Raw genomic sequence first — 22,496 nt, 5'->3', positions numbered from 1 at the left:
TTGCAGAGCTAGGTCCACTCGTGCAATATCGTCAATATTCCCAAGCCATAGAGTACTGTAAAAAATTTCAATCACAGTTTCCAGGCTGAACTCATTGAACAACCCACGCATTATAGTATCCCGGAGCAAACTCATCTCTGGACCTACTGCAGCGTAATGTTCAAAGCGCTCCACTAAATGAAGCAGCGGGCGAAATCTTAGCTCCACATCTAGAAACAGAGAAATATTTTATAATTAACACTCATGATGAGAGAACAGTCCACAAATTCCAGTTGGTGCTATATTACATGCAATATTGGTGCACCTGAAAACTAAGTGCTAAAAACTACATAGGTGAGGTTACTACTGTATGCACTGCAGTTGTGATGAACTTATTAGCTTTGAATATCAAGTTTTCCTCAGGCCACAGTCACTATTATAAAATACTACAAAACTGCTTAATTTTCATAAAGATCATAAGGTTATTTCTTTCATTTTACAAAACAATTCAATCTCAAATTTAAGCTGAAAATAGCATGCAGCACCAGCATTTAAATAAGCCGTGAAACATCCCTGCTTAGACAAAAACATGTATATTCTCCAATCCCCCATAGGCGGTCACAAAACGGTTGATGTACCGGGAGAAACACTGTACGAAACGGAGGTATCTGGACTGTGTGACCGAGGCCTTTACGAGCATGTGTTGTAACTGTCAGATAATACATCAGATAATTGAAATGAGATGTTCTTACTTTGGTTAGCGCCGTTGATCTCACCGTCTCCGCTATCCAGAAAGAGATGCAGAAATACAACGAACAACTCCAGGCTGAGAGAGAGAGGGGGAGGAAGGAGAGAGAGGAGGAAAGGAAGAAGGAGACGGAGGAGATGAATGAGGAGAGAAAGAGAGATGGAGGATAGAGAGGCAGAGAGGAAGGAGAGAGAGGAGGAGAGAGAGAGGAGAGAGAATGGGAGATGATGAAATTAAAGAAGTGTGAGAGAGAACTGGAGGAAGAAAGACGCAAGATTCAGTCCAGATATGAAAATGAAGCCAGAGACGAAGCTGAGGAGTTTAATCCATTATTTTTTCTGACAGTACCTGCTGAAACCGTACTTAATGTTGGCCATGCAGTGGTTGGAGGAGTTAAAAAACTTGGGAAGATGTTAAAAATCACTTTTATACTTTGACTCATGCATTGATTTTCCCATTGTTTAAGCACTGCTTCCAGCCAAGAGTGATGCCATATATGCCCTATAGCTGCAGAAAAGGCTAACATTGTTATCTTTTTACAAAAAAACAGCTAAACATGAGAGGTTTTTGGACAAAGTGTGTGTTCTTCATTCTTTAAGCACCGGTTCGAGAACCGTTTAAGCACCGGCACCGTTTCAAAAGTACCGGTTTGGTACTGGTATCGGATAAAACCTAAACGATACCCATCCCTACTTACCGCATTTGAATCATTGAATCACCTGCATATTTGCTTTTTTTATTTCCATGCAACCCTAAAAAAATGTCTATAGATCCACCCTTGGGGATTCCCACTGACTCCCGCTCCTCTCCCTGGATACTTGCAATCCTAAAGGCAGAGGAAATCAAAAATGACAGTAGACAAATAAAAGCAACAAAAAACTTTAAGGAAATTTTATTATTAACTGTTTTTTAATAATAACATAACTATAACTTGTGTTCTCGGGAATTATTCTTGATAACACATATACATGTTTGTTTGTTTTTTCATATCCCATTCTCATACTCACATCTGAAAGTGTACTCTTCTCCCGCTCTCCCGCTTCGTCCTCTATTGTTATGAAAACAAAATTCTCCCATTTGGCCCACAATGAATTCTGGGGCAGGATGAGTAAAATCTGAATTTCTTACTTAGCAGACATAAAGAGATTATTGTTACGTCCACTTAGTCCCACTGGTCCTGGAGCTGGAGGCTGACTGCCAGGCAGACTAAAATCTTCCCACATAGCAGACAGGTCTGGATCGGATCTGGTGTCAAGCCGGGACTGCTGGCTAACTTCTGGCATGATAAGTGGTATGTCATCCAGATATGGGCCAGGCCTGGCAATGATGGCACTGTTTATGTGATGGCATGCCACATCTGGCCCGATTGTAGTTTGGTTTATGTGGCCCAGGTTCATAGAAAAAAGGTCTAGCCCAGCTCCGGCATCAAGCTGGCACTTCTGACTGACTGGTGTCATGGAAGGGTGTATGTCAACCACATGAGGGCCAGGTCTGGCACTGTTTGTGTTCCTATTTTCCTATTTTAGTTAGAAGACACAAATGCCATGTTGCAATACTATACTGCTATGGTAAAATCATCTAATTAAACAGAGATCTTCACTGTAAAGCAGAGTATTTCTAATTAACAAATTTGCAGAGTTCACCAATTATTAATTATTTATAAATTTATTATTATTAAACGTCAGGCCCTAGAAAAAGACGTTTGGAAATACCAGAAGTACATAAGACCTATTTTTCATATTCTGCCACCATAAATCCAGCAAAATTGCTATTAGCCTGTTATTGTGAGAAGATGATCTAAAGTCTTTCCTTTCAATGTTATTTTTGCCTATTTGTCAATGCTGGTACGAAGCCTGTCTGTGCTATTTTGATCCCTTTGCAAACGTTTCTTTGAATAAATCTCAGAAAATCCGTTGGGTTTGATTCTCAGTTTATTTTTCCAAAACAATTTGATCATCCAAATATTTTGTGTCTTTTTAGTAACAGCCAGTGCTGAGCAGCTCCTACACAGTATTTTTCTTATTTGTGGCATGCAGTCCTCTCTTTTTCTCATGAATGTAATTTCTTTGAAAAATTCATATTAGAACATCTGAAACTGCTCAGCACTAACAAAGAGTTAAACCTCGCTACACCTGAAACAGACATCAGCAAAAGTGCTGCTTACACAGAATCACATCAGCAAAGTGAGTGTCCAACAGGACAATTGGTGGGGGGTCAATGCTGAGTGTCGAGCATCGCAATTCTCTTAGTTTTTACTAGTTTTGACACATTTTCTGTCTCTCCCATTGTCCTCTTCATCATCATCTCGTTTTCTTTTCTTCTGTCCTGCTTCTGCATAATTTGATATAGAGGGCGATGGCACCGTGTCTTCATTTTCGTCATCCTCACTTTCAGAGGTGGTGTCTGACAGTTCGTTGTCACTTTCATTTTCACTCCCAGAGTCAGTGTCACTCTCCCAGATCCACCACATTTCATCAGCCAACTGGTCTGCTTCCTGGGGCAGGTTAATGTCCACGTTGGCTGCTTGTAGAGGAAGATCTCGGTGGTCCCAGGGATCTTCAGCCAGGTTGTTTTCCATGTCAGCTGCTGGAACAGGGAGCGCTTCATTGTCCCAGGGACCTTCTGCTGCCACATTTATTCCTATGCCAGCTTCTAGCATACTAAGAGCAATGTGGTCCACTCCTGCATCTGCCTGAATATTGCCGAGCCATAGGATATCATTAAAAAATTGAATTGCAGTTTCCAGTCTGTCTTCATCGAAAAAACCAGCCATTATACAAGCCCGGAGCACACTCATCTCCTGACGTACTGCGTCATATTGTTCATACTGCTCCACTAAGTGAAGCAGTGGGCAAAATCTTAGCCCCACATCTAGAAACAGAGAAATATTTTATAGTTAACACTCATGATGAGAGAACAGTCCACAAATTCCAATCTGTGCTATATTACATGTAATATAGATGCACCTGAAAAATATATGCTGAAAACTGCATAGGTTAGGTTACTATTGCATGCATCAAATCAAACACAGCTGTGATGAGCTTACTAGCTTTGAATCAGTGTTTAAATGTTTTCCTCAGGCCACAATCACTATTATAATAAACTACTAAACTTTTTATAAAGATTATAAGGTCTTTTTTTTTTTCACTTTACAAAGCAATTCAATCTTCAAATCAAGTTAAAAATAGCATCAGCAGCAGCATTTAAAGAAGCCTGTGAAACATCCCATGTATATTCTCTAATTCCCAATTGGTGGTCACCAAACGGTTGATGTACCGGGACAACACCGTACCAAACGGAGGTATCTAGACTGTGTGACCGAGACCTTTACAAGCTTTAGAAAGCGGCACGTGCTCTAACAAACTGTCAGATAATACATCAGAAAATTGAAATGCGATGTTCTTACTTTGGTTAGCACCGTTGATCTCACCGTCTCCGCTATCCATTTTAAATATGATTAAATCCACCGAACTGGAGAAAAGAAACAGGTAACGGCGACAAACTTTAACTGGCTGCACTGTAAAAAAAATCCGTAAAAATACAGTACAATCTACTGTATAAACGTGAAGGAATTTTCCGTATTAGTCATTTACAGGTATTTTTCTGTATTTCTCAACTACTGCAATGCATTGTGGGAAAAAGGACCCAAAAAAGGAGGGAAAAGTCAGAGCAAGAGCAGCCATTAGACTTCTTTCAGGCTTCATCTGGATTTTGGACTCTGGAGTTGGAGAAACTGCCTTCAAATTTCCGTGGTAAGTATTAAAACTCATGTTTTCTTTTTTTAAAATAATTTTTTTCAAAAGACTCCGCATTTTTATTTAGAAAGAATTGTTAATTTATTTGTTAACTGGTTTCGGCTGTCTCCAGACAACTCTGGAATATTTTGCTGACTCATTTTTTAAATAATCGTTATTTAGGTTTAACATGACTTAAGCTTTTCATTTTAGTTAATGTTAAAAATAATTTTTACTGTGATACCACTAGTTTTGCCCTTCAGTGGCTGAACCAGTTTTCATAAATATTATAGTTAGCTGTCTGTGTCTCTCTGGGTATTACACAGCTGTGACTACTAACTAGCTAATTAGCGAAAGTCAGCGATGTAGCTAACTGGGAAAAGTGGGAACTTCATGGTATGTATGGAGAGGAAGAAATTATTTTAGGACTCTAATAAGTGCTATATCAATACCTGTGTTTTACAGTTGGCTCTACTGTACACTTTAAAGGGTTTCAGGCAAAGTTACACTAACCCCAGACCTTCCTGGCTGACGCTAGCAAATGCTAATGTTAGCCTCTGATTTGGGCTGCTAAAGTAAAGACTTTTAGCTAGCTGACCAGCATAGATTATTTCGGTGGTTAACAGACTGTAGTGGTAATATTATTGAAAGTATAGTTTCACCTCATTACATTTACAATTATGTCTATTTTGTAGCACATGGAAATGTTTAGTTAATATTTGCAGACAGACACATTTTCCCTGTAACTGTGTTTTTACTCCAACATTTGTTGAAAATGTAATTTATGAAATGCTGAGCAGCATTTCTAGTATGTGGAATATTTTTGTCACCCCACTGTGCTAATGTGATTAAATACTAATAATTATTACTAAAAAAATTCAATAATTAATCAATAATAACTATATCTTGATTGAATTATATTGTAAGCGCAGTGCTGGTGTGCAGGAGCTTTATATGCCTTGTGGGGGATGCTGACATATTATAAACTGTTATGTCTATATCAAGCTTTTAGCCAAATATAAGCAGAGATATTTGTGTCTTTCTTAAAAATTCAGATCCTTAGAGATTATTTGAGAAATGGATCAACAGCTATTACTACTTGAAGTACTCTAAATCCTGCAGTGGAAAAATATCCCTTATTTCACCTTTGATCACACACTTTGGTTTTCTAGTGCAGAGCAATGGCCAAGCAAAGGAAAGACTTCCCCGAGTGAAAAAGAAGATGAAGATACAAGCTGGTGATGATCCAGAGCAGCTGGTCTCAGGAAATGAAGAAAAACCCTGATCACCTTTTCCACAGAAACAAGGTGAGTTTAATGTTGTGGTTGATTTAGTTTTTCAAGGTATGTATGTTACTTCAATTATAAACTGCTTTTGTTGCAACAGAATGTCGTTATGTGTATGCAACTCTACGTGAATTATAATCCTTTGTAGGGCTGTGTGATATGACCAAAATCTCGCATCCCAATATAAGACATATCTCTCCTGATAACGATATATATCACAAAATAGTGCATTTTCTGTAAATTCTGTGAACTCGACTTACGTGAAGTGTTTTCAGTTGGGCGTCGTGTACCTGGAGTCGAGTGTTTTGACCAATGCATGAAACTATACATTTTTAGACATGAGTTTAAACGGCCGCCATTTTCTTTCTGAGTATTTGTTACACGGCGTGCTGCGAGGAAAAGCCTGTTCTAACGTTTGAGTCTAAGGATTATTTTGAGCACTTGACGGCTCTTTTTTGCTTTTCATTCGTAAACTCTCTCGAAACTCTTTCATGTGATTCTTGTGTAGGTGGTTAAAGAGGTTTGTTGTGTTTGAGTGGTGGTGGGGACCAGTTTGTATCAGACTTTTCATAACCATGTCCATGCTACAGAGGTAGCCCCTCGTTTAACAATAAGGTCCTCGATTTGTTTTGACTGGTCCATCTGCTTGGAGCTAGCTGGTTCTGCCTCATCCTTGCTGGCCATGCTGGTATTCTCTGTGCCTTCATCTGCGTGGTAACTGTAAGCGCCATTTATAGTTACTTGATGTTTTTATTTGAGGTCATTTGTTTGATGCATATTCTGAAATTTTATGTTTGAGAATAATGTATATCATTTCAGTTCATTTTGAAAAGTCTCAACAGAAACTTGAGCTTTATTGTGAAAGGTTTATGTGGAAGTCCGTCCAGAGTGTGGTTATTGTAAGTATAAGAGAAGAAGAGAACTTTAAGAAATAATATAGCCACTACAGTGACCATCAAAACCATGAAAAAAATATTGCCGTAAACAGTTTATTTTGCAACACCACAAAACAAATGATAGCGTATAATATGAAACGATAGACATTTTTATATCGTCATCTGATATATATCGTCATATCGCACCATCCTAATCCTTTTTTTGTTTATGTTGTTTATGTTCAAGGTAAAAAAATTATAAAAACACAAACTTTTTAAAAATGTCTTGTTGTTTCTCTTTTTTTCCTCAGAATAAATTGCGACTAGTCTCAATGGCTGAGATGGAGGAGGAACACAGCGACACGTTAACCCGACTGCTGCAGTTCCTGTATGAACTGAGCAACTCTAAAAATCCAAGGAAAAGCTGAGTGTATTTTATTTAAAGCTCAGATGGACCTTGATGGACTAACATGCAGGCTGCATTCAGGACTTTGTCACACTGGTATATGAAGAGTGGTAACAAGAGAAATTGTGCACACACAACGTGTCACTTTATGCTTGCTCTTCTCCAGCCTCTGGTGTCACTTTGTAGTAATTAGTCTTACTATTGTCTTATTTGTTGTGATTTAGGGTGTGTGCGCACAAGCAGAGGTTTTTGTTTGTAACCGTAATCCTCGTTTTCAGAGCCTTGTCTAACATTTAATGGTCATGAAATATGTCAGACTTTTTCCTCTACTTAAACAGCTAAGAGCATTTGAACACAGTGGAGAAAAAGGTGTGCATTAAGGATTTTGAACTATGATGTTTAAGTGTTGTCACTGCTGAGGATCCTTATTCACTACGCTGCTGTTTACAGTTTAACTTTTCATCAGAACAAGCACTTCTAATTGTACTTTGCTCCTCACTGACAAAACAAGTCCAGTAAATGCACTTTTATCTTCAAGTTTGGGACAGTAATCTGTCTTAATTTATTTTGTGCTTTAGTTATCATATGGGGAAAGGTTCTGTGGTTATCTATCCGTCCTGTTCGCATAAACCCGAAGTTCAGGAACATCTTCTTTAGATCTGTTCAGTTTTATTCATGTGGCACAACTTAAACAGTCAAGTATGTTATATTGTAAGGTAAAGACCCCAAAGAGTTAATCTCGGACAAATGTTCACACAAATGTGAATTACATTCACTTCATTAATGAAGTAAATGCAATTCAGTAATCAAATGTGTTTGGCTATAACGGACTACATGTGTATACTGTACCATAAGTGGACAGACATAGATGTAAACCACACCTTAACCATTTGGCTGAGGCAAAACTACCACAAGGCAGTGATTCTAACTAAAAGGTACTCTGGATATTATTAAATGTGAACATATCGTTAAATATGACTTAACTATATTTTTTGTTTGTCAGGTGTCCTATTTGAAGAAAACACTTGGTAGCCACTTGAATGAATGTAAATAAACACATTTACATGAGGGCAACCTGATTTCAAGGAAATAAAAATGCTTAAATTTGAAAGCTTGTGAGTTATTTTGTTCATGTATCAGCTGTTTAGTCGTTTTATGACAAGATGGATGCTGTCGTTATATTTTAGTATAGTGTTTGAGTTAAGGAGAATAACAGAATATTTAACATTAATTGTACCAATGTTGTTGTGTATGAAGTACAAATTAATTTAAAAAGTTTTAATTTATGAATTTTTGAGCATATGGTGTACTAGGTTGTAATTGCATAGAAATGTACGTTTAAGGATATAAAGAACTATATTTAATGAGTTACAGTGAAAAGAAGTGTTTGGAAATAGTAATATAAACAGAAATTTCAATTTTTTGTAGTTAATGATACAAAAAATATACTGTGAATAAACGGAATTTTCCGTTTTATAGCTGAAGGAAATGTCCGTAAATAGTACAGAGAGTATACTGTAAATCTACAGAATTTTCCGTTTTATCATTTACAGAAAAGTCCGTCAAACTTCCGTAAAAAAACAGAAAATGTACTGGCAGAAAATTACCAGGACATTTTCCGTTTTTCTACGGAATCTTTTTTTACAGTGTGTAGAAAGTCGCTAAAATAGCTGAAAAGTTTTAAATAGTTGTTGACAGGCGAAGTGACTGTAGACGAATCTAATCTGTGTTGCAATGAACGCTGCTAAATGTTTTTTTACAGAGCGTTGTCATGGATATATGGGGTTCTATCGATGATTCATGAAGTCATACTGGACGTCGGATTTAAATGTGACGTCAGTTTTAAAAAAAATATATATATATTTAATATATTTATGTATTTATTATTTATTTTGTTTCCCAGGAAAACCAAACGAACACAAATACTGGAGGAAATCACTGTTTGACAGACGGTCTGACAAACTGTTTTTTTTCCCCTAACAAGCTAAAGAAATTCAACAATGGGCATAAGAAACATTTTAAAAGGAAAAGTTGGAGAGACGCAGGTGAGGCGAGACAGGTAGAGGAGGAACTATCTCCTGTTGCAGCACAGTCGCCATCACTTGTTTTACGTTGTGTGTGTTCAGTGGCAGTCCTAGCCTGTTTGGCGCCCTGGGCGAACACTATTCCATTCCCAATATGCGCTGGCAGCATGAGTAAAAGCAATTTTTTTTTATTTTATTTTTTTGCCGATGCCCATGATGCCAGCCCCCACCACGATGCCGCCCCGGGCAACCGCCCATGTCGCCCGTATCAAAAACCGCTAATGTGTGTGTTTGTATATTACATACATTTGCTAAGAGAAAGTGAGAAAAGACTTCAAAGTAAAAGCCCTTCAGAATCCATTTAAACAGCTATTTATTCGTCTCAGTTTAGAAAGCTGTTAAAAGAAAGCTTTGTGGTTCCACGTGCAAATTTCACTTTAGATCAACAACATACACCGTCATGATGTTACACTGTAAAAAGAAAATAGGTGAACCAACTTAATTGAATTGTTTCAATTGGTAACACCTAATTTAATTAAGTTCTTTGAAATGAAGTTAATACATTAGATAAATCAGTTGTGCACTCTAATGTATTAACTTCATTTCAAAGAACTTAATTAAATTAGGTGTTACCAATTGAAACAATTCAATTAAGTTGGTTCTTTTTTCAGTGTACTCGGTCAGTATAGGTCAGTCTGATTTTTCGTTTCAAAAATGATAGCTATTTGAAATCAAGAATGTGGCTCAATGCTGAAACGTATAGTAAAGACCTACTGTATATGTATGAAGTCAAAATGTGTGCACTGTGTGGCACTAACGACATTTTTAGAAGTAAAACATGAACCCATAATTTGAGTGCATTTTGTGATTTGCCCATGTAACAGGTGTCTCCGGGAAGTTCGCTGCTTTCTGCCTGGGGATTGTCAGAGGAGCTTTGAAAAGGTAGTGGGTGTGTGGGGTGAGGTCAGTGCTCTTCTGTGGAAATTCCAGAGACGATTAACTCACTGTGGTGCGAGTGGGTATGTTGTTCGATAAGAGACTTTTGCCATTTTGTTTGGATAATTTATTATTGTAATTGCCCATTTTTAATGCGTGTTGTTGGACTTTTTTAGTGTGACCACGAGTTTTAATGGAGGAACTGATCAACCTCTAGATCGACTGCGCGCGGGGAAACTGATCAATATTGTAGGTGTATTGAGTGTTTGTTTTAGATCTGTGATTTTGAATGGTTTAATAAAACTGATATTTTATGGGGTATCATTCTAATCGATAGTGTTGTTTGTGTTTTGCAGCTGTTGTTGTACGGTCTCTGCTGTCCTTTTTTTGTTCTTTTGATTGATTTGTAATTTTGTTTTGGTTAGTCCGTCCAGCCGTAAAGGAGGTTAATGATTGAGAGTGAGTCGTGTAAGGGCGGTCTAACCTCTCTTTTTGATTTTTTGTTTATTTGTTTGTGCCACTTCCCTTTATAGCCCAGATTGCAGGTCAGACATAGAGCTGATTCCCAGCTGTGCTGAGACCCGACTTGTTTGCCGTGCGTGCCCATAGGTAAATTGATTGCAGTGTGTCTAAACGGGGTGTGACAGTTTGCAGGTGTCATGTTATTTTTTTCGCACCTTTGGTTTGGTAGGTCTCATGTGCAGCTGGGATATTAGCAGGATCAGGATGTGTTTTAAGTCCCGTCGGGAAATAAATGCGAAAACGTATGTTTAATGTAATAAAGAAGTTATTAATTTATTTCTTTGCCCCTTTTATTCGATACCTCTGTGCTCGGTTACACCCATTTCTATTTTTTAGTACTTTTTCAAAGATATGCATGTCTGTGTATTCAAATTCTGCCGTAAAGAAGATAATAGAGGTTCATGTACAATGTGAGGTCACTGTGGAGTCTAGTGGATATTTGTGTGAAATCAATCAAATATAAAAATGGAAAACAATGATAAAAGCAATATAAATGGAGTGTGGTTATTAAAACTCTATTAAAATTATTAGTTTTAAATGCTGCCAAAATAAAAGAAAAGCATGAATTTAAAAAGGAAGTGATGTGCCTGTGAAGACGGACATCATTAGGTGGAAAGGTCATAAAATCAGACAGCAATAAGCAGCCAGCAGAATTCAGACTGATGTACATCTGTGGCTGCATGAAATATTGTAGCTCTGGTGGCATCAAACACTGCATTAATGATTAGCTTTTCTGCAATCTGTAATTTCTTGAATAATAATCACAATGCTTGGGTCACGTAAGTTAACAAATAATGAGTTAATAACACAATAATCAGAAAAGCAGGAACAATGAAGAAGAGGTGAGCATCCACAGGACAAGACAATTTTTTCAGTTCACTTTTATTTATGTAGCATGAAATCACAACAGAAGCCACCTCAACGCACTTTATATTGTAAGATAGAGACCCTCCAATAATACAGCGGAAACCCCAACAATCAAATGACCTATGTGATCAAGCATTTTAGCAACAGTAGGAACAAAAAAATGCCCCTTAAAAGGAAAAACTTATAGTAGAACCAGTTTATTTTGAGGGCAGCAATCTGCTGTGACTGGTTACAGGGCTGAGGAGAGGAAGTTGAGACAAAAAACATACTGTGGAAGAAAGTGTTAAAGCTAATCTTAAAAGCAGAGACTGTATTTGCCTCCCCAGTCCAAACTGGGAGCTGGTTCCACAGAAGAGGGGCCTTAAACACAAAAGCTGCCCTTCAGCCCTAGAAACTGGGACATCTTCAAACAAGCAGCTATACCTACAATGACCACACCGACTTAGAGGAACACACTGAGGCTGTTACAGCATACAAATTAATGGGGTTGATATTGAAAGAGTCAATCAAAACAGACTTCTAAGGTGATGATAGATTAGAGTTAATTGGAGAGCACATGTTAAATATATTCATTAGAAAGTTCTTGTTTTGTACTCCAGTACTAAACAAAGCAAAACACCACATGACAAAGAAAAAGAAAAAAAAAGGTTATTAGTGCAAGTTTAGAAATAACAAAGGCCTGCCTCAAAATTTCTTCAGCATGCCTTAGCTTCAAGTGTGGTGTAATCTGTAAAACATAATGTTCCAGAAATCTCCTCTCAGACCGTTGGGCTGTCAGAGGCTTGTGTAAACCCCCTACAGGCATAAACAGTCTATGTTGTGGTTTAGGGCTGCAACCAATAGGGGGACCACACGACTTTCTGTGTTGCTTGCTCAACACACTGTGATTGTAGAACTTCTACATATAAAGATCTGTTACATTTAATCCCTTGTCAGATGAGTTCACATTGAATAAGCCTATTAGCACCATTTAAATCTCAGTGTATTGTATAGAATATTTAGGAGTGGCGCTCAAGGTCAACAAAGCACATCTGGAGATGGAACAAAGAAGACAGGATAGAGGCATGTATTTATTTATTGACTCTATCTGAATGAATTTGACAACTTGTCATGATATGCGTGAACAGTTGTTGTTTAAGGTGCAGTTCATGTGGAAGCCACAACAGGGTGGTGTTGTGCGCATAATAAAAAGGGATGGTGAAACCTAAAAGACGGTGTCATGTCTGCTCCCTGAAGCAATATCGTAACAAACTGAGTTTCTTACATCAAAGTTCTGTTTGAACATATTTAACAGTAAAAAGCCATAGTTAATATTAATCTGACCTAACAGCTCGACATAATAGATTTAGATGATAACTCATCATTCATGGGTCTGAAGCATTTTTTCTGAGAACATGCTTTTTTGTCAGTTTGCTAGCCAATCCAATTGAAATGGTAAACATGATACTGACAGTACAGTAAACCGTACAGACCAAAGAAGTTTATCAGGACACCAGGTTGTAGTCATGGGGAGGGCAAGTAAGCACTCAGAGTTGATCGGTGTCTTAAAATGGAGCTGAGAGTCTGAAGTTTGATCAAATTAAAGACTTTGCAGAATAAAACCAAAAATCCTCACTTCATACTAAATGCATGTCTGTGTCAATATGATATAAAGGTAACAACGTTTTGCTTAGAAATAAATATACTGAATGAAATCTGCAGATCAGAGTACTGCCTGTCTTCATCAGCAATGAGGTACACATGAGCCTTTCGCTCCTATCGGTGGGGCTTGTTCCAATACTCAATTTCTTATTGAATTCTGGACCGTATGTCGGTTTTTTCCACATAGGTCCAAGTTTGGATAGCTTGGATCGAATGTCACAAACACTTGTAAACATTACTATGACCACAAAACGCTTTGAAAGTGAAACTAAAATTATATTTGGGATCAAATTTGCGTTACAAACAAATCGCATCCCTTTGCAAACGGTTCTTTCAATAAATCTCAGAAAATCCGTTGGGTTTGATTCTCAGTTTATTTTTCCAAAACAATTTGATCATCCAAATATTTTGCGTTTTTTTAGTAACAGCCAGTGCTGAGCAGCTCCTACACAGTATTTTTCTTATTTGTGGCATGCAATCCTCTCTTTTTCTCATGAATGTAATTTCTTTGAAAAATTCATATTAGAACATCTGAAACTGCTCAGCACTAATAAAAAGTTAAACCTCGCTACACCTGAAACAGACATCAGCAAAAATGCTGCTTACACAGAATCACATCAGCAAAGTGAGTGTCCAACAGGACAATTGGTGGGGGGTCAATGCTGAGTGTCGAGCATCGCCATTCTGTTAGTTTTTACTAGTTTTGACACATTTTCTGTCTCTCCCATTGTCCTCTTCATCATCATCTCGGTTTCTTTTCTTCTGTCCTGCTTCTGTGTAAGTTGATATAGAGGGTGATGGCACCGTGTCTTCATTTTTGTCATCCTCACTTTCAGAGGTGGTGTCTGACAGTTCGTTGTCACTCTCATTTTCACTCCCAGAGTCAGTGTCACTCTCCCAGATCCACCACATTTCATCAGCCAACTGGTCTGCTTCCTGGGGCAGGTTAATGTCCACGTTGGCTGCTTGTAGAGGAAGATCTTGGTGGTCCCAGGGATCTTCAGCCAGGTTGTTTTCCATGTCAGCTGCTGGATAAGGTAGCACTTCATTGTCCCACGGACCTTCTGCTCCTACTGCTGGATTTAATCCTATGCCAGCTGCTTGCAGAGCTAGGTCCACTCGTGCAATATTGTCAATATTCCCAAGCCATAGAGTACTGTAAAAAATTTCAATCACAGTTTCCAGGCTGAACTCATTGAACAGACCACGCATTATAGTATCCCGGAGCAAACTCATCTCTGGACCTACTGCAGCGTAATGTTCAAAGCGCTCCACTAAATTTAGCAGCGGGCGAAATCTTAGCTGCACATCTAGAAACAGAGAAATATTTTATATTTAACACTCATGATGAGAGAACAGTCCACAAATTCCAATCTGTGCTATATTACACGCAATACAGGCGCACCTGAAAACTAAGTGCTAAATACTACATAGGTGAGGTTACTATTGCATGCACTGCAGTTGTGATGAACTTATTAGCTTTGAATATCAGCGTCTAATGTTTTCCTCAGGCCACAGTCACTATATTAAAATACTACAAAACTGCATAATTTTCATAAAGATCATAAGGTTATTTCTTTCATTTTACAAAACAATTCAATCTTAAAATTAAGCTGAAAATGGCATGCAGCACCAGCATTTAAATAAGCCCGTGAAACATCCCTGCTTAGACAAAAACATCTGTATTCTCCAGTCCCCCATAGGCGGTCAGGAAACAGTTGATGTACCGGGAGAAACACTGTACGAAACGGAGGTATCTGGACTGTGTGACCGAGGCTATTGAAATGAGATGTTCTTACTTTGGTTAGCGCCGCTGATCTCACCGTCTCCGCTATCCATTTTAAATATGGTTTAAATCCACCGAACTGGGGAAAGAAACAGGTAACGGCGACAAACTTTAACTGGCTGTAGAAAGTCGCTAAAATAGTTGAAAAGTTTTAAATAGTTTTCTGCTGTAGCTGTTGACAGGCGCAGTGACTGTAGACGAATCTAATCTGTGCTGCAATGAACGCTGCTTAATGTTTTTTTTACAGAGCGTTGTCATGGATACACGGGGTTCTATCGATGATTCATGAAGTCATACTGGACGTCGGATTCAAATGTGGCGTCAGTTTTTAATATATATATCTATATATATAGATATATATACAAGATCAACAGGACCCTAAGAGCCTTCATCAGGAACTCAATGGGGATGTGGCGTACAGCACTAGAGGCCAACTCCAAGCCCATAGCACAAGTCACCATCAAGTGCGGGATCTACCAAGGAGATGCTCTGTCCCCACTGCTGTTCTGCATAGGCCTGAACCCCCTCAGTGAGATCATTAACACGAACTGGCTACGGATACCGACTACGGAACGGAGCAGTTGTCAGCCACCTCCTGTACATGGATGACATCAAGCTGTATGCCAAGAGTGAACGACACATCGATTCACTGATCCACACTACCAGGCTATACAGCAATGACATTGGAATGTCGTTCGGACTGGAGAAGTGTAGTCGGATGATAACAAAGAGAGGGAAGGTAGTCAGAACTGAGGGGATCGAACTGCCAGAAGGCAACATTGCAGACATAGAGGACAGTTACAAGTACCTGGGGATCCCGCAGGCGAATGGGAACCAATCAAAAGGTTGCTAGGAAAGCTGCAACCACCAAGTACCTGCAGAGGGTCAGGCAAGTCCTGAGGAGTCAGCTGAACGGTAAGAACAAGATCCGGGCCATCAACACCGTGATCAGGTACCCTGCTGGGATAATAGGCTGGCCAAAGGAGGAGATAGAAGCCACTGACATAAAGACGAGAAAGCTCCTTACCATGCGTGGAGGGTTTCACCCCAAGTCCAGCACCCTGAGGCTGTACGCTAAGCGGAAGGAAGGGGGCCGGGGACTGGTGAGTGTCAGCACCACAGTCCAGGATGAGACAGCGAACATCCAAGAATACATTGGGAAGATGGCCCCAACTGACCGAATGCTCAGTGAATACCTCAGGCAGCAGAAACCCAAGAAAGAGGAGGGAGACGAGGAACCATCATGGAAGGACAGGCCCCTGCACGGTATGTACCACCGGCAGATAGAGGAGGTGGCTGATATCCAGAAATCCTACCAGTGGCTGGACAAAGCTGGACTCAAAGACAGCACTGAGGCACTAATCATGGCAGCACAAGAACAAGCTCTAAGCACAACATCCATAGAGGCTGGGGTCTATCACACCAGGCAAGACCCCAGGTGCAGGCTGTGTAAAGATGCCCCTGAGACAATCCAGCACATAACAGCAGGGTGCAAGATGCTAGCAGGCAAGGCATACATGGAACGCCATAACCAAGTGGCCGGCATAGTGTACAGGAACATCTGTGCCGAGTATAACCTGGAAGTCCCGAGGTCAAAATGGGAGATGCCCCCAGGGGTGATGGAGAATGACCGAGCTAAGATCCTGTGGGACTTCCAGATACAGACGGACAAAATGGTGGTGGCTAACCAACCGGACATAGTGGTGGTAGACAAACAGAAGAAGACGGCCGTAGTGATCGATGTAGCGGTTCCCAATGACAGCAATATCAGGAAGAAGGGACACGAGAAGCTGGAGAAATACCAAGGGCTCAGAGAAGAGCTCGAGAGGATGTGGAGGGTGAAGGTAACGGTGGTCCCCGTGGTAATCGGAGCACTAGGTGCAGTGACTCCCAAGCTAGGCGAGTGGCTCCAGCAGATCCCGGGAACAACATCGGAGATCTCTGTCCAGAAGAGCGCAGTCCTGGGAACAGCTAAGATACTGCGCAGGACCCTCAAGCTCCCAGGCCTCTGGTAGAGGACCCGAGCTTGAAGGATAAACCGCCCGCAGGGGCGTGCTGGGTGTTTTTTTTATATATATATATATATATATTTAATATACTTATATATTTATTATTTATTTTGTTTCCCGGGAAAACCAAACAAACACAAATACTGGAGGAAATCACTGTTTGACAGACGATCTGACAAACTGTTTTTTTCCCTAACCACAAAACGGAAAAGTTATGACAAATCAGACTATAAGGCAAAAAGAAAGCGCAGCTTTTTCGGTTTCATGGACAAAAGAATTTCTGTGGCTGGAATAGGGCTGCTCAATTAATCGAATTTTAATCTAGATTACGATCTGGGCTTTCAACGATCATTAAAAATGACTGAGCCGATTATTAGCACCTCCCTCGTGCTTTACTCTCGCGCTGCTCCGTGTGGCAAATCGAGCGCACCTCTCTGCGTTTTGAACACGAGTCACAACAATTAAGAGGACCCGAGGGAAGCTGGGAAAGCTCGGAAAGCTAAGCAGAAGTTATTTGGAGAGGAGAGGATAATGGCTGCTGAAGAAAGAATGCCGTTGGCTGAAAAGAGAGGTAAAACGACTTCAGTGGTGTGGAAACATTATGGGTTCGCGGAGTCAGACGTGGATCAAATATTGTGCAGTATTTTGAAGTTCACTAAACATAGATGTTTACATTTTTCATTTATTTTTTATATTGCAAACATTTGCACTGTAATCAGTATTTGCACACTATTTTATATTATTTTTTGACAATCTTTAAAGCCATTATTCAATACATTGTTATTGTTAAATAAATACCGTCAAATAATCGGGATCTCAATTTCAGTGAAAATAATCGTGATTATCATTTTTCCAGCAGCCCTAGGCTGGAATATGAGGAGCTAAATAACATAATGTCCTGCCAGGTGTGTCGTGAGTTTCCCTCGATTTCTGAGTCGACAAGCGCCTTTGTTACTGGGACCAGTAATTTTAGGAAAGACTGTAATTTTAGGAAAGACCCCATCAACCTATGAGAACTGCGAGAAATGCATTATTGTTCAGTCTGCAATTTCTTTCCCAGAACAAACACCAATCGCAAAAAACATTCTAAAAATAAACCAAGCACAAGAAGTCCTGAAAAATTTGTTTAGAACAGCGTACTATGTTGCAAAGAGTGAGCTACCATTGGCAAAATTTAGCAGTCTTTGCAAACTTCAAAAAGCAAATGGCCTACATCATGGTTCCACTTACCTCTTACCCTTGACTTCAGTGGTATCCATGTTCTATACAGTTCTTGCAAGTTCATAGAAATTTCTATTCAATTAGAACCAAGTATTTGAGTTGATAATTGTAATTTTTATACAGTTGTTGTAATTTGTGTTTTAACAATTTTTTGATTAATGTTTTGTTTCCGTTACAATATTATATAATATTGTAAAGGAAACAAAAAAGGAAACAAAACATCAAAAAATTGCTCTCTTTTTTATTCTGGCTACTTAAATTTATTTTGGGCTACCAAACACTGAAGAGTGCCTGCCCGAAGGGCTACCAGGGATTTTGAAATTATGCAAGCCCTGAACAGGATATGTTGAAATGTGTTCACATTTACATGTCCTCAAGCTGTGAATCTTTGATTACTTTTGATTAATAAACTGATTATTTTCAGTTCTATTTATAATGTGTGAGATCTGGAATCATAAATTTACATCAATTCTTGCAAAATGTTATCTTATAATCTCAAAATATTTTTAATGAAAAATTAAAATTACTTTTAATGAACAGTATTCAAGAACAAAAAAAAGATTTATTCACATAGTAGTCAATGCAGACAGATGCTGATTTCTGAATACATTCGAGTCCATGTCCGCTTTTAGAAAATCCCCCTTGTAACGGAAATAACAGGCCGAAACTATAATTTCAATTTCACTCTGTGTTCAGCACAGTCATTTGTAGGTGTGGCTTGACTCATGCTGCCTGTTGAAGAAGCTGCAGCACAGTCTTTGCCTTTCACTTCTTACTCCACTTCAGTTGGCTATACAACACTGTTTGGACTGAACATCGACAGAAGTGATTACAACCCAAGCATGGCTGGCAAGTTTGGTAAGTCATCATGTTAGTCATGTTTTCTAGTGTTACAACAGTGATTATGGCTGATTTAAAATCATGGTTGGTTGGCAGGTAGGTCGATAGATTATAAAAATAAAAACAAGATCAATGAGGTTAGATTTATACATACACAGACCTGTGATGGTTTAAATAAATGTTTTAAGTCTGAAAGAGAGTAGGTAGAAGCTTAATGGTTTTCAAGACCTACCCCATTATACAAAAATGAACAAAAGATAAAAACTACATTTTGCACAACCTGCCTACATTTTTGTTAGCTAACAATAATAACAAGCAATAATAATGGGCAATAGGAAAACAAAGACTCACTGTTCTCCTTTGGTCATTACTATTGTCCATAGAGCTCCTTTCTAACCAAGTCAACCTGCTCCTTATTTAAACCAAGTCTCTGAGACAGCAGTTTGTGAATTTAGCTCTGAGATGTGGAAGAGAGTTCATAACTTTTGAATGTCCATACTTAAGATTCCTGATATTAAATATGTTATCCACTGTAACATTATAGTTACACAGTTCATAAGTGTGATATTTACAAGTCATTCGTGATTATATGTAACAGAAAGAAAAAAAAAAGAAGTAATTGCATTTCCTGATAGCAGAGTGTTAGGGTCATTACTGAGGATGACTATGATTTCACAGGATCAACAACAGAATAGATACTTGTGACCCATCTCTGTAGATGTTGAATTAACTTTTGACCATCTACCAGAACATTTGTAACCTAAAATACTGACCCCAAACCTGGTGCATGATCAGGTATATGTATAATAAGTACAATGTATTTCATGCCATGTATTCTTTCTGATCTTTCTACACAGATTCTGGAAAGACAAATGATGATGAGGTCAGGATTGTGATGGTGGGGAGGACTGGAATTGGAAAGAGTGCTACTGGAAACACCATTCTAGGTCGTGGGTGCTTTGAATCCAAGTTCAGTGCCGTGTCTATGACTGTAGAAACTTCCAAAGGAAAAGCCAAAGTGGATGGACATCGTGTTGCTGTCATTGACACCCCAGGGCTGTTTGATACCAGGGTTGATGAAGAGGAAACTCAGAAAAATATATGCCAGTGCATCTCCTATGCTTCTCCAGGACCCCATATCTTCTTGGTGGTTGTCAGACTGGGCAGATTCACTGAAGAGGAAAAACACATAGTGCAAAACATTCAAAATATCTATGGCACTGATGCAGATAAATACAGCATGGTTCTCTTTACCCATGGAGACCTACTTGGAGGCATCACTATGGAAGAGTTCTTAGAAGGAAGCCCAGACCTGCAGGAACTCGTGGACAGATGTAATGGTCAGTACCACGTCTTCAATAATAAACTGAAGGAGCGCTCTCAGGTCACTGAGCTGATCCAGAAGATCAGAGAGATAGTCCAGAAGAACGGAGGAAGCCACTACACCAACGAGATGTTCCAAGAGGCTGAGAGGGCGATTGAAGAGGAGAAACAACGCATCCTGAGAGAGAAAGAAGAAGAAAAAATGCAGAAAGAAAAAGAGAAAATGGAGAGAGAAATACGGGAAAGATATGAGAAAGAGATGCAGAAATACAACGAACAACTCCAGGCTGAGAGAGAGAGGGAGAGGAAGGAGAGAGAGGAGGAGAGGAAGAGAGAGAGAGAGGAGAGAGAACGGGAAATGAACAAGTTAAAGGAGAAGTGTGAGAGAGAAATACAGGAAAGATATGAGAAAGAGATGCAGAAGTACAATGAACAACTCCAGGCTGAGAGAGAGAGGGAGAGGAAGGAGAGAGAGGAGGAGAGGAAGAGGGAGAGGGAGGTGATGAATGAGGAGAGAAAGCGAGAGATGAAAGAGAGAGAGGCAGAGAGGAAGCGAGAGAGAGAGGAGAGAGAATGGGAGATGAAGAAGTTAAAGGAGAAGTGTGAGAGAGAACTGAAGAAAGAAAGACGCAAGATTCAGTCCAGATATGAAAATGAAGCCAGAGATGAAGCTGAGGAGTTTAATCCATTATTTTTTCTGATAGTACCTGCTGAAACCATACTTAATGTTGGCCATGCGGTGGTTGGAGGAGTTAAAAAACTTGGGAAGATGTTAAAAACCACTTTTACATTTTGACTCATGCATTGAATGACAGTCAGGATCTTTTCATACAGAAACTCATGACTGCCGCTCTGTATCATCGCACCATTGTTTTAAACTTTGTCTTAGAGTCGTCTTTCTGTAGTTTTGAGGTTTTTTTCTTTTTCTTTTCATTTACAGCTCGCTGTTTTCACACAGCAGATCCTGTGGACATATTGAATTTCCTTCTTATGTTATCTTAGTGATTTATTAGTTGAAGTAGAGTCTTACTGTGGGCTTTTGGGACATTCACAGTATTCAGTCATTAATAATATTATAGTCAGAGATATCTGTATATGTTTAACATTTTTACAAACACATTTATGTTTTATGTGAAATGACTGATGTAGGTGTGGATGTGAGAGCATATTATTATTTTTGGTGATGGACTTTCAGTATGAGCAGGATGTACCCTCTCACTCTATAACAGTGGTTAAACACGTAGGCTCCAATAGATAAGCAGTTAAGAAACTGATTGTAGGAGCTCTTTGTAACTTCTCTTGTTGCCAGTGATGTTTATTATGTGTGTGAGATTTACTTTTCTTCACTTTCTTGGTGAATGAATCCATCTTTGTTCCAACTTTTACCTTCCCCTTGACTGAGTTGTTTGCGTTGCCTTTTGCCTTCACATGTATGACTCGCAGCCTGACAACAAACTTAGATTTGTGGACTTTGTGCCATGATCTCTAGAACTGTAAGTATTGGTCCTTCTTTTTGTAACCTAGTTGTCTCCTTTAAAATAAATTTGTGAGTCACTGTCATAATTCAAATGAGTGTTGTTCTTGCTTTCTCAGTGTCGCAGGTTAACTTTATAGTTTAATGTAATAAATGAAAATACAAAATATAAGATTACAGGTTGAATAGTAGTATCTTAGCTTCTCATGGTTATTTATCTAGTACTGCATCACATTCTGATCAAATTACTGCCACAAGCTAAATGTCCACATTCTCACCTGTAGATTTTAAAGAACTGGAAGAAATTAAGCATCAGTTAAAGTCTTGCACCTCTCTACTTCACCCCATCCTAACAAAACTATACAAATCTGTATCTCATTGTTTTACAAATCATTTAGTAAATATTATCAGCAGCTCTCTACAGCCCTGCATTTTCCCTGTGTCTCTCACATGTGCAGTAATCACACAACTGCTTAATAAAATGGAATTAACACCAAAGAAAGGGGACACAGAGAGTGACAAAAACTTAACTCAAGGGACACAAGACCTTTAGCGGACGGGACTGAATCATGGGCCTCTGTTTTCTGGGGTGGGCACGCTGTTGTCACCGGGATGTGTGACCTCAGATCTTCAGTACTCTTGGACAGGTGGCCAACATTTGGGGAAGACAAGAAGCAGGAGTGCTTTCAAGACACCTTAACCTGAGATCAGAGAGCTCAGAATTTCAAAAAGCATCTGAAACAGCTCAGGTTTGGAAAGAAAGCTTTCTATGTTAGGTGTTATGAATAACTATTATTTGGGTATTTCAGTGGGTTTTACATGACA

General features: G+C 39.1%; 2 protein-coding genes and 1 long non-coding RNA gene across 5 annotated transcripts; 2 read left to right on the top strand and 1 right to left on the bottom strand.

The window, feature by feature from the left end:
- Positions 1 to 2,640: 2,640 nt before the first annotated feature.
- Positions 2,641 to 8,795, bottom strand: LOC109195371 (uncharacterized). Of its 3 annotated transcripts, none has more exons than XM_025900605.1 (3): positions 8,680 to 8,795; positions 4,134 to 4,242; positions 2,641 to 3,598 (listed from the first exon to the last, which is right to left on the bottom strand). In XM_025900605.1, exons 2-3 carry the CDS (start codon positions 4,171 to 4,173, stop codon positions 2,973 to 2,975), a joined length of 666 nt encoding a protein of 221 aa, XP_025756390.1. In that variant the 5' UTR covers positions 4,174 to 4,242; positions 8,680 to 8,795; the 3' UTR covers positions 2,641 to 2,972. The 3 variants fall into 3 exon arrangements, with proteins under 3 accessions (XP_025756390.1, XP_025756391.1, XP_019202915.1); XM_025900606.1 differs by having other exon boundaries at positions 4,158 to 4,242; XM_019347370.2 differs by having other exon boundaries at positions 4,134 to 4,238; positions 8,680 to 8,783.
- Positions 4,268 to 8,007, top strand: LOC109195372 (uncharacterized). Its single transcript, XR_002057011.2, has 3 exons — positions 4,268 to 4,479; positions 5,634 to 5,768; positions 6,934 to 8,007. It is a non-coding gene; the product is annotated as an uncharacterized LOC109195372 (long non-coding RNA).
- Positions 8,796 to 18,723: 9,928 nt separating the features above from the next.
- On the top strand, positions 18,724 to 21,685 carry LOC100702924 (GTPase IMAP family member 4-like). The gene is made up of 2 exons (XM_013276402.3): positions 18,724 to 18,892; positions 19,732 to 21,685. The coding sequence occupies exons 1-2, from the start codon at positions 18,760 to 18,762 to the stop codon at positions 20,991 to 20,993; spliced, it is 1,395 nt and encodes a 464-aa protein (XP_013131856.2). The 5' UTR covers positions 18,724 to 18,759; the 3' UTR covers positions 20,994 to 21,685.
- The last annotated feature ends 811 nt before the right edge of the window (positions 21,686 to 22,496 follow it).

Source organism: Oreochromis niloticus, linkage group LG18, assembly GCF_001858045.2.
Source record: "Oreochromis niloticus isolate F11D_XX linkage group LG18, O_niloticus_UMD_NMBU, whole genome shotgun sequence".
Classification (NCBI taxonomy): domain Eukaryota; kingdom Metazoa; phylum Chordata; class Actinopteri; order Cichliformes; family Cichlidae; genus Oreochromis; species Oreochromis niloticus.
Note: the sequence above shows the minus strand (reverse complement) of the source record. Positions and strands in the feature narration are given on the sequence as shown.